Raw genomic sequence first — 13,202 nt, 5'->3', positions numbered from 1 at the left:
GCTTAAAAAAGCGTATTTTAAAATTCTTTCTGAATTACAGAAAGTACGTTGTGAAGCCATTTTAATAGGGTGAAATCACGGGTTTTCAAAAGTTGGAACTGAGAGTCTCGCCGTTGTATTGGCACGATGTAACAAAAATAAAAGCGTTATTATGATTGAAAACATTAGATGTCTAAAAAACTATTTTCTTTTTGAATTATTGAATGTAAGTTGTGAAATGTAAAGAATGGCGACATGCACGATCCATCGGAATAACGGGTTGGAATTATAGCAGTCTGAGGCTGTCACAGCGTGACTGGGAAGGACCTATTGTCACAGAATAGTAGTTCTGTTGTAGTTATCGTTTAATTAGATATTGAAATGGAGAAGTTTCAGTGTAGTGTTTGCCATATAAAGTTAAACAACGGTGAGTGTGAATTTATGTTAAGTTCACTCTTTTATTGATTAGTTTTTTTATTATTATTTAAATGATGTAACTACCGCCGGATTTAAAAAGCAGCCATCAGTGAATAATATCAGCTAGTTAGGTTTAGTAATTTAGTAGCAGTAGAACTTGCAATACAACGTTCATCTGCGTTGGTCGTTTTCCGCTGTTTTTTTTTTTTTTTTTTGAATTTTGGAAAAAACAAATCATATTTTCCCTTTTATCTCCGTCCCGTAATTTTTTTTAATGTGATGATGCGATATTTTCTGATTTTGTTTCGATTTTCTAGCCCGCGTTCTATTCTCGGATGTCACGTGACATAACAATATATCGGAGTTGAGTGAGTGAAGAGAAAGGAACAGTAAAATGGCATTTTTTTTTTTAAAACTGAAGTAACAAAAAAGGCACGATATTCGGAGGATGCGAATATGTCACGTGACATCACATTATATCGAGCTCAAATGAAAAAAGAAAAAGCGAAACGGCAGTTTTTTTTAAAATCAAGTAACAAAAATTCCCACCACGTTCATCCATTCATTCTTTTTGCCCAAACATTACTAGATGATTTCGCACGCATTAATATAACTGGATAGATCCCATCCACCCCAGGTGCCTTTCTTACGTTTAACTTCAACAGTTTCTCCTCCACTTCCTGTTATAGTAAGATAAATTTCTGTCGTTTTCCTTCCCATGTATGAGTAACTATTCATGTATGAATGTAGATGCAAAATACTCATTCAGATTATCAGCTATCTGAGCAGGATCAAGAACAGTCAAACCATCAATATCAAGTGGACCAATCTGATTCATCCCCTTCCTTCTAGAGTTTATATAAGTAAAGAAGTACTTGCTGCCTGAGCATCTTTTGCGAAAGATTTCTCGTAATCTGCCTTCACTTGCCTAACTTCCTTTGTGACGATCACAGACTAGTTTATAACTATCATAGGCTTCTGTGTTGCCTGATAATTAAAAATATGCATCCCATGTATTTTTCTTCTCTGCCACAGGTCTCATTTGTTCACCTGACATCTATTTAGGCCTAAACCTTGAACAATATTTCATCATTATGAAAAGCCTAGTAGGTTCCACAATTAGTTCCTTGAATGCTTCCCACTTAGAATTTGCTGTTGGTAACATCATCAGTTGGTCCCACTGTACAGAATTTAAAAACTGTCTGAGACCACTGCAGTCACCTTTACGGAAGCAAAAACCATTCCCTTTACCCCTGATGTTAATTGTATCTTTATCAGTACACTGTACACTCTGTACCAATAAAGATATAATTCCACACATCAGTTCACTGTGATCACTGCCACCTAGTGGCGCCTTTATCAGCAAATTCTTAATGCACATTAAGAATTTGCTGATAAAGAAATAAAATTGTGAAACAAATAAAGAATAGCACAATAGCACAAGATACTCATTGTATCTTGTGCTATTGTGAAGTCTTTCACTGAGTGCATGGATGGACCATTCCACAAACAATCTTTTACCTGAGTTAAATACAGCTTTCCTTATGGCGGGGGGGGGGGGGAGACCTCTACCACTTAGTGCTGGGCATTCGTGGTCTTTGATCTTAGTTGTCTTTTAAGGTGTTCTTCTGTAATGCCTGTTCCCCAAAGGTTTTTGAACACCATATCTTCTATGAATTCTTCCTCTGTCAGATCTTTGTTTATCTCATAAATGATAACGGTTGGATTTAGCTTTTTTGGTGTGTCCACCTTTAGCCTCAGGTCCGGGATCTCCTTGTTCTTTATTGCTTCTAGATCTGTACTTTTAGTTGTTTCGACAAGTATTCCCCTATCCCTTATCTTCTGAAGGGTCTTGATTTGCAATTGCTTTTATTCCATCTTCATTTGGTTTGTTACTTTGTCTTTCACCTCCCTACTGGTTTTCAGCTCATAGTCTTGGGGTGCCTTAATGATGAGCACATGTCTTGACTCATCATGTTTGGGCTTAATTTTTTCCTGATCTTGTTGTGGTGGCCTGGGCATAGCTGATCGGTGGTGTGCATTTGTGTATTTGGCCTGTTCTGCTATTTTTACTTTCAGCTTGGCGTTTTCAGTGGTCAAGTCCACCAGGAGCTTTTCCATCGAATTATAAACCTTTGTAATCTTGATAATTGTGGAGGAGATAATCTTACTACCCTAAGTCCAATATACTGGTCTTCAGGGAATATGTATAATCTATTGTACTGGAGGCCAATATGGAATCAGAATCTCCTGTAGCCATCATATACAGGAGGATGGTTTCTTCCTCTTTAGTTTGACATTAAGGGGATTCTTTGCCCAAAGTGTCCACAGTCTTAATGAGAGGATTCTGAGAGTTGTGTAGGCCTACACCTGTCTTCTGAGGCCATTGTTAGATCAGTGGGCATTGTTGGTGAAACAAGAATGTCCTGCTCGGGCAAAGTCGTATCCGTGGTGTCACAGCTCAGACAGCTGTTCAAATTGAAAGTTCTCAAGGTGATCAAATTGGGAGCGTTTTATAGTTTGTTGTGTGTATGCACAAATAGAGATTAAAGAATGAGGTAGGAAAATAATACATTGTGTGGTCAGCAGCAAAAACTAGGGGGGGGACAGGATGGAGAAAGTGGCAGCCACAAAGAGAGAGAGAGGTCAGGTGCCAAGCAGCAGGGGAGCTCCCAACCAGAGTGGAAGGGCCCAACATTATAAAATACAAAGTACTCAGATAATGCACAATAAATTTTGGTATCACCTGTACCAACTATATAATATATTTGGTACAAATCAATATCATATATAGTTAAAACATGAAATACAAGTAAATAATAGTCAACTAGTAACTTGCATATATTTTAGCTAACACCATGAGATTTTCTGAACATAGTAGTTAACCAGTAATGTTAAAGCATCATATTTTGCAGCAATAGTGCAGTTGATGGATAAGTGGTCACAGATTAAATCAAGTAGTAGTTAACCAGTAGCTTGCATATGCTTAGCTAGCAGCATATAGGATTTTCGGCACATGATGGTTAATCAGTAATATTAAGACATCATATTTTGTAGAATAAATAGTTATAGACATCTTATATTGTAGCAATAAAACAATTAGAGTATAAATAGGTATGTTGGTGTAGCTAAAGTTAATAAGCCATTAAGTAAAAAAAATTTTTTTTTTTGGTTCATTCAGTCTGCAGGAACTCTAGACAAGCACAATAAAAGGGACAAGACAAGGGATATCAGGATGGTGGCTTACATCCAGTGAGATTGAAGCACCCCAGAATTTTTTTATTATTTATTTATTTATTTTTAATCAAGAAGTTGTGTAAGGGAATATAAAAACAATTTTACAATCCTTTGCTGCTAGAATTGGCACCTGGCCCCAAGGTTGGGACATTTTGGCAGTGAAGAATGGACAATCATAGTGTACAGCAGCTTGGCAGGGCACCAAGTGGCACATTTGTGGGAGTAACTAGAGCAAAAGTAAGCCTAGTTGAAGAGGGGAAGTGGTCAGTTTTGAATAAAGTAGGGCCCTGATTCCAGAAATATCAATCTCAGGCCCTGAAGGTGATAGAGAAGGAGTTATGGCCAGAATAGTGCCTTAGTAGCTGAATATGGCTGGGCACCAGAAGACAGTTATGGGGAGTAGCTTTTAATCTATTGAAGATAATGAGTTAAAGGAAGCTGGAGGGCAAGACGAATATGACGATAGCAGGGAAGACAATTCTATTGATGTAGTTTGTTTGTGTCTAGCCTAATTAGGGGAGGGGGGAGTTACAGGTCTGGTTACCCTGCCAAGTGTAAGAGTGCAAGTGGGAGTAGAGAGAAAGTGAGTCTTCTAGCCCTTAGAATTTTAAGAAAAAAAAAAAAAAAAGAAAGGGGACACCTAGGTCCACTAGTCCAGGGTATCCTTGGAAATGTAGAAGGGAAGTAAGGCCAGGTAAGGGACAGGACTGCAACATTCCCTCCTCAGTCCCCACACCCCCAAAAAGCTGCAGACCAACAAAATATACTTAATTAAAATTAACAAAACTTGGGGGGAGGGAGAGGTGGCCTCTCTATCCCTTGGTGTAATTATTTTATTTTAGACTTATGGATTTTGGGAGTTACAGGGAGCGAAAGATGTCCTATCTGCCAGTCTGGACAGGCCACGTGATGGTAAAGTAATCGTACATTTCAACAAATTACTATTAATAAAATTCTCAAATTTATCTTGTGAAAGAGTGGAAGGATTTCTCTTGTTGGTGTTATGCTTGGTTTGAGTGTGGAGGTTGTGCAACATAAGTAATAAGATAGAAAAAAATCACACATATAATACTATATACAACAACGCTACAATCACAAAACCAATACACTGTATACATTTCATTTTTTTTTTTCATTTATTACACACAATATACAGAAAGGAAAAACAGGAGAAGAAGAGTTATGCAATTAATTAAGAAGCACATAAAATCTAATACAGGGCATCCAGTTCACATGGGTGGCCAGTGTAATGTTGAGTCGGATTGGTGTAACAAAAGTGCTGAGAAAACAAAATCATAGTACAAGTGTGTTAGAGGCAAAAGGTTGGTGATGAGTAAAACAAACAACTATACAGAGAAAAGATTGGTCAGTAAATCAGAATATCTTATAATGGGGGATTTTAACATTCCAAATATTGACTAGAACTTGTGATTACTCAATCACTAGCAAGATTTTTGTAGATTTATTAGATGACTATTTTTTACAGCGGCATGTTACAGGCAACAAGAGAGTAATTTTCTTTATCTGATTATCAAGCAGTGATTCATCATGCATTAAAAATATGCAGATAAAAGAACCACTAGGTGGCAATGATCACAGTGTATTGATGTGGTATTTACTTAAAGATGTAACTACCATCAAGGGTAAGGGTGAAGAGTTTTTGCTTAAAGGAAATACTGCTATACTGAATAAATAATCGGAAACGAATGCATTAATCGGCAGGAGTAATATTTCAGCATAACAACCATTGAAGTAAAAGTAGATACTGTAATTTTTGGGGGGTGGTGGTGGTTCGGATAATTGACCATTCGGATAATCGATATTCTACTGTATTTGAATTGTAAATAAATGATTGAATATGAATTTATTGAAGGTAAGTGAGTGAGTAATTTTAAATGAGTGAATTGCAAAATAACATATACAGTCGAAGCTCTATATATATATAATGATTCCCCAGGGGAATGAGAAAAAAAGTTGTTATATCAGAAGGATGTTATATCAATAGTTCATAAAATCAGCAACAAAACAAGTAAAAGCTTGAACATTTAATGCAATTTTACTAATACAATATAGTATAATCTTATTTAAAATATACTAGTCTTAAACAAGAACATTATGATTGTAAATTTTGCATTGATTGTAGAGCACAGTAAGGTTACAATTCAATTGTAAATTTCATTACATAGGCTACATACCCATCAAGACCTAACAAGAGGATTGTTTCATACTTTAAAATAACCTGTCAAAACATGCTGTTTCAATGGTAGAGCATGTTTTAAAAGAGAATTATGCACGATAGCAGTTATTTCACTTTTGCAGTTAGGCGCTTGAAAAAAAAATCGATGTTCTAATCCTTGATGAGCATCTTTCACTGAAAATTCTTGTTCAGTCGTAATAGATTCCGCGTCTTCATTACTACAAATTTCAGAAGATTCCATTACATCTACAATGAGTTCCTCTTCGTTCGTGCATATCATCCTGAAACATTCAATGTTTTGAAGTTTTCCTGTAAGTTTAAGTGATGACGCACATGTTCTAATTTTACTTCCCTGTTATGGGACTGTTCATCACAATTAATAGAGGAAGCAGCTTGCGAAACTTTGCACATTGCATCATTCAAGGTAGTAAATCCAGCATTTTGAAGTAGTTGGTGATCACTTTTTCATCAACTTCATCCCGTGCTGAAACACATAAATACATTGCCTGCAGGAGGTCGATTTCACAATGAATTTTGCTTTCAAGATATAGCACAATTTTGTTTAATAGTTCTTCGATAGTTTTATTTAAAACACTGGATTACACCTTGATCAAGTGGCTGAACAACTGATGTCATATTTACTTGCTGGTAGGTACTTGACAGTGATTGCACATAGGTCTTTTACGTGACAATGAAGGGTGCAGTTATCCACAAACAGCAAAATTTTTCTGTTCTTTTCACTTATTCTGCAATCTGAGTGTCTGATCCATTCTTTGTAGATTTGTGATGTCATCGATGCCTTTTGGTTTGCTCAATATATAGTCTGTAATGTCTTCAAACCTTTAAAGCATTGAGGCTTTTGGGCCCTGACATGTTTGCTGCTAGGAAAACGATAATCTGTTGTTTGGCATTTTTTCCACCACTACATTTCTTGCCTATAAATGTACATCTTTTATCTGGTAGCAATTTAAAGAAGAGTCCAGTTTCATCAGCATTGAAGATTTCATTGTGGTTGTATGTCAGCACAACATTTTTTAAACGATTTTCCTTCCATTCTGTTGTAGCATCAATATCCATGGCTGCACTTTCGGCACACACTTTTTTGAAATACAGGCCATGACAAGTCGTAAATTTCTGGAACCATCCATCCGAACTTTTAAATTCTTCAATATCCATTCAATGCGCAGAGGATTCATCCTTAGCTTTTATTATTCAGCCTTAGATTACCTATGGGAACGTTTTTTTGTATGCATTATCATCCATTCTAAAAGCCTTTTCAGGATCCAGATACTTTGCCTTTCATGCTTGAATCCTACATGGTGCAGCAGATTTCTCTAACCTTTCAATCTTTTTCCATTCTTTCAGAATAGTGAACAGAGTACTCTTAGGAATGCTGAAGTGTTTGGTGATGTCAGTCTTAGGATGCATACAATCTACAACTTGCAAAATCCCAATTTTATCAGCGATTGGCAAAGCTATCTGCTTTTTTGGAGCCATACCAATAAACATACACCAACTAATGAAATCCTATCAACTTCTAGCTGATATTCATTTCATTACTGCACTGCGAGAAAAGAGCGTGGAAAATCTTAACAAATGATTTCTCATGGTAAGGCTGCAAGCTCATCAATTACTTCAATATATTTGAAGCATTCTGTCATTTTCAAATGCAAATATTGTAATAAAAAAGTAAATATTTAGGTTAAGAGGCAGAAATTATCCGATCTTAAGTTAAAATTTGATGCACTGCTAGAACACTTTGAGTCACTGAAAAAATGGGTGCTTGCCCTCTAGAATAATGTATCTGGGAGCTTGTCAGTGACTCAAGATTCTAGTAACCCATCAATTGATGCACTCCCGATTCGGGGCCCGAGAACAGAATAACTAAGTGTAAACTGCTCTGGTTCAAAAGGGCTTAGTTTTATTAGGAGACTCCATTGTCAGGGAAACGGGAAATATTTTTTTGTAATAAGGATAGGTGGACTAGAACCAGGATATGTCTGCCGTGAGCAACTATTAATGATGGCACCAATAGACTGTCAGTTTTAAGGGGGGGGGGTAAAGAGAATATTATTATTCATGTGGGGACTAATGACATTAAGCATACACAATCTGATGATTTGTTAGACAAATATAGGACCATGTTGAAGAAATGCCGAGAGTTAAGTCAATGTCTATGTGTCTGCAGTTCTGGCCAGGCACAGTCGGAGGAATTATATGCTGAAAGCCTTGTGACTTAACTCAAGACTTTTGGGGGTAAATTTCTAACAGCTTGGCCCACACTTGTAGGTAGAAGGAATCTGTTTTGTAGAGACGAGATACATTTAAACAAAGGTGGTGCAAGAGTTTTTGCCAGTATTATTGAGGATATCAGGGTTCAGAGAAACTGCTAGATTGGGGGACAAGGGTAATATAGATACGTGTTTATCTGATAATATTGGTCAGAGTAATGCTTGCACATACCTCAAGCGCTCCTGTTTGTTACTGCAACAAACATATTGGCAAGATGTTCTGAGAGCAGAAACATTTCAAATGAGCGGGTAGCTAATGCCAGGGAAGCTAGCTTAAATAACTTTAAGGGGTGTGTCAGGGTAGTTAACTATACAAGAACACTTAAATCTTAATTGTTTATACAGTAATGTAAGAAGTGTCGTCAATAAAATGAGTGAATTCGAACTGCTGGTTAGGAAAAGTAACGCCGACATAATAGGGTTTACAAAATTTGTGGTGCCACCTAGAGATAGGGGATGATGAGTTTCAGTATAGTATGTATAATATATTTAGGAAGGATAGAAAAGATAGAGAATCAGATGTTTCGCATAATATTATAGAATCTGTATGGTGTGAGATAGTTGGAAGCAAAGGTATAATGAGAGTGGGAGTAATCTACAGGCCAGGTGACTGTGAAGATTATGATGAGAGCCTCTACATGCAAATGGAATGGGCAAGTAAGCCGATGTCTAATTATGGATGATTTTGATTTGCCTCTAATTGATTGGAGCAAATGGGAAGGAAACAATACAGGTCACTGTTGAAAAAAAAAAAAGCCGTGAATTAGGGTTGAATTTGAAAGTGTCTGCAATTCTGCCCAGACACGATAGGAGGGAGTATATGATGAGAGCCTTGTCGATCAGTTCGGCCCTGGAGGGATTGTGCAAGGCTCAAGGGGTAGAATTTTTTTCAGCCTGGACTGTACTTGTTAACAGGAGAGATTGCTTCTACAGGGATGGGATACACTTAAATAGAAAGGGTGCAAGAATTTTTGCTGATGCTGTCGAGGCAATGTTAGGTGGGTCAGAAAACTGCTAGTTGGGGGGGATACAAGGACTAATAGATTAACAGTAGCCACTGGCAGAGGTGGAAGTGATTCTTGCACTGCTTCTATTGAAATGAGCAGAAGCCTGAAAAACAAGATGCAGGATATTTCAGAGACTGCTGGGAGTCATTGCGGTACAAGTAAACACATGGGTTGTGTTAGGCTAGCTAAGAATAGAAACAGGTGCATGTATACCTGCGTGTACACCAATGCTAGGAGTTTGGTAAATAAATTTGATGAATTTGAGGTATTGCTCAAAACATCAAAGGCAGATATTGTTGGGATATCAGAGACGTGGTGTCACACAGATATAAGTAATGCGGAACTGGAATTTGGGGAATACAATGTGTATAGAAAGGATAGACAGGGGAGGAGGGGTTATGCTATTAGTTAAGAAACACATAAAGTCCAAGGAAGTGAAGCCAGTCGACATCGATGGGCAGAGCAGTGTCGAGTCAGTTTGGTGTGACATAAGGTGATATAGTTGTACACGTTGGCACTAATAATATTAAGAGTAGGAGACCGGCAGAATTACTTAACAAGTACAGGTCACTGTTGAACAAAAGCCGAGAATTAGGGTTGAATTTGAAAGTGTCTGCAATTCTGCCCAGACACGATAGAAGGGAGTATATGATGAGAGCCTTGTCGATCAATTCGGCCCTGGAAAGATTGTGCAAGGCTCAAGGGGTAGAATTTTTTTCAGCCTGGACTGTACTTGTTAACAGGAGAGATTGCTTCTACAGGGATGGGACACACTTAAATAGAAAGGGTGCAAGAATATTTGCTGATGCTATCGAGGCAGTGTTAGGTGGGTTGGAAAACTGCTAGCTTGGGGGGAGACAAAGACCAATAGATTGACAGTAGCCACTGGCAGAGGTGAAAGAGATTCTTGCACTGCTTCTATTAGAATGAGCAGAAGCCTGAAAAACAAGATGCATGGTATTTCAGAGACTGCTGGGAGCCATTGCGGTACAAGTAATCACATGGGTTGTGTTAGGGTAGCTAAGAATAGAAACAGGTGCAGGTATACTTGCGTGTACACCAATGCTAGGAGTTTAGTAAATAAATTTGATGAATTTGAGGTATTGCTCAAAACATCGAAGGCAGATATTGTTGGGATATCAGAGACGTGGTGTCATACAGATATAAGGGATGCGGAACTGCAATTTGGGGAGTACAACGTCTACAGAAAGGATAGACAGGATAGGAAGGGGGGATAGGAAGGTTGATATGCTATTAGTTAAGAAACACATAAAAACCAAGGAAGTGAAGCCAGTCGACATCGCTGGACAGTGCAGTGTGGAGTCAGTTTGGTGTGACATAAACATTGGGAGATCAAAATTGAGAGTAGGAGTGTGCTATAGGCCTAATGACTCTGATGAGTATAATAAGGAACTGTACAGGGAAATGGGCCAGTAAATCAGGGTGTCTTATAATGGGAGATTTTAATTTCCCAGATATTGACTGGAATTTGGGGGCTGGTTACTCACACACTAGCAGGGCTTTTGTGGATTTATTGGATGATTGTTTTCTACATCAGCATGTTCGGGAGGCAACTAGAGGGAGTAATACTCTTGATTTGATCATCAGCAGTGATTCTTCATGCATTAAGAATCTGCAGATAAATGAACCACTAGGTGGCAGTGATCACAGTGTGCTGAAGTGGGATTTACTCAAAGAGGTAACTACCATTAGGGGTAAAGGGAAGGGTTATTGCTTCCGTAAAGGCGACTACGATGGACTGAGACAGTATTTAAATTCTATACAGTGGGACCAACTGATGATGTTACCAACAGCAAATTCAAAATGGGAAGCATTCAAAGAACTTATCTTGGAAGCTACTAGGCTTTACATACCAACTAAGAAATATTGTTCAAGGTTTAGGCCAAAATGGATGTCAGATGAACTAATGAGGCATATGGCAGAGAAGAAAAATGCATACAAATTAACACATGACACAGAAGCCTATGATAGATACAAGTTGATATGCAACCAAGTTACAAAGGAGGTTAGGCAGGCGAAGGCAGATTACGAGAAATCCTTGGCAAGGGATGCAAAGAAAAACAGCAAAGAGTTCTTTACTTATGTAAACTCTAGAAGGAAGGGGATGGATCAGATTGGTCCACTTGATATTGATGGGTCAAGTGTTGATGATCCTGCTCAGGTAGCTAACAAACTAAATGAATATTTTGCATCGACATTCACACATGAGGAGGTATTCAGTGAGGGGAATGCCAGAGGTGTATTCAACTCTAGCATAAGCTACAGAATCTTCAAATAACTGGGAGTAAAGTGGAGGAGAAACTGTTGAAGATAAACTCAAGAAAGGCACCCGGGGTGGATGGGATCTATCCAGTTATATTAAAGGAGGCAGCAAAGGAAGTAAGCAAACCCTTAGCCATAATTATGAGAGCTTCCTTGGACTCAGGGGAGGTACCCATAGACTGGAAATGTGCAAATGTGACCCCAATTCACAAAGGAGGATCAAAGGCTGACACAAGTAATTATAGACCTGTGAGCTTAACTTCTGTTCCAGGAAAATTAATGGAGGCACTGGTTAAAGAAGCACTGCAGGATCATTTAGACAAGACTTCAGTTATAGCTCAGACACAGCATGGTTTTGTTAAGGGCAGGTCTTGCCTGACCAACTTGATTGGATACTATGATGCAGTCACAAAAGAACTGGATGCAGGGAATAACTTTGATATTATATACTTGGATCTTAGAAAGGCTTTTGATACTGTTGCACATGGAAGACTGCTACACAAATTGGAGCAGTGTGACATTGCAGGCAAATTGCTGCTATGGATAAAGGGATGGTTGAGGGGGAGAAGACAGAGAGTGGTAATCAATGGACACTGCTCATCGTGGACTGATGTTATTAGTGGAGTCTCTCAGGGCTCAGTGTTGGGTCCATTATTGTTTTCTGTATTTATAAATGATATTGATGATGGTATATCGGGCTTAATGTCCAAGTTTGCAGACGATACAAAGGTTGGCAGGGTTGTCAAGGACACTACTGACACTATGCTGCTGCAACAGGATCTGGAAAGGTTGAGCAGATGGGCTGAGAGGTGGCAAATGAAGTTTAACATTGACAAATGTAAAGTACTACACATGGGAAACAGCAACCCCAGAGCAACGTATCAACTCCGTGGTACAACACTGACAGTGGTAGAGAATAAAAGGGACTTGGGGGTGGTTGTGCAGGCAGATATGAAGTTCTCTGAGCAGTGCAGACGGGCTGCAAGAGTAGCTCATGGAGTATTGTCAATGATATACAGGAATTTTTCCAGCAGGGATGAGGAGGTGAGTATTCCATTGTATAAGGCGATGGTCAGGCCACACCTAGAGTACTGTATACAGGTCTGGAGGCCTCATTTCAAGAAGGATGTAGAGCTGCTGGAACGAGTACAGAGAAGGGCAACAAGATTAGTGAATGGAACAAAGGGGTGCTCTTACGAAGAAAGGCTTAAGTTTTGCAAATTACAGTGTCTGGAGACTAGGCACCAGCGAGGTGGTCTGATAGAGGTGTATAAAGCCTTGAATGGTTTGAGCATGCTCAGTGCTGATGGGATTCTTCCTCTAGCTCAGAAAAATCACCTGAGAGGGCATAAATTCAAATTGAGGAAAGACAGATGTAGGATAGATGTGCGGAAATTTGCCTTTAGCCAGCGGGTGGTTGGTTGGTGGAACAGACTTCCATCCCTTGTGGTGGAGGTTGATAGCCTAAATAAGTTTAAGGCTCAGCTGGACAGGTATTTTGAACGAACAGAGGGGTGAAGTGAAAGTGGTTTTTTTTTTTTTTTTTTTGGCTGATGCTACATAAGCTTGCTTTCTTGCATCAAATGCCTCTACTAATGCTAATGCTAATAAGCATAGGGAAATCAAAATTGAGAGTAGGAGTGTGCTATAGGCCTAATGACTCTGATGAGTATAATAAGATATTGTACAGGGAAATAGAGTGGGCCAGAAAATCAGAGAGTCTTATAATGGGGGATTTTAATTTCCCAGATATTGACTGGAATTTGTGGGTTGGTCACGCGCACACTAGCA

The 13,202-nt window shown here is 38.6% G+C and overlaps 1 protein-coding gene across 1 annotated transcript in view; it reads left to right on the top strand.

The window, feature by feature from the left end:
• Positions 1-232: 232 nt before the first annotated feature.
• LOC150083082 (speckle targeted PIP5K1A-regulated poly(A) polymerase-like) overlaps positions 233-13,202 on the top strand; it is a 209,143-nt gene continuing 196,173 nt past the window's right edge. Inside the window, exon 1 of the mRNA XM_090378385.1 lies at positions 233-406. Within this exon, the coding sequence (XP_090234511.1) occupies positions 361-406 (46 nt within the window). The 5' untranslated portion in view covers positions 233-360. The remainder of the gene's footprint in view (positions 407-13,202) is intronic.

This window comes from Mastigoproctus giganteus, chromosome 7 (assembly GCF_048544385.1).
Source record: "Mastigoproctus giganteus isolate SK-2022 chromosome 7, ASM4854438v1, whole genome shotgun sequence".
NCBI classification, from domain to species: Eukaryota; Metazoa; Arthropoda; class Arachnida; order Uropygi; family Thelyphonidae; genus Mastigoproctus; species Mastigoproctus giganteus.
This window is presented reverse-complemented; position numbering and strand designations above follow the sequence as displayed.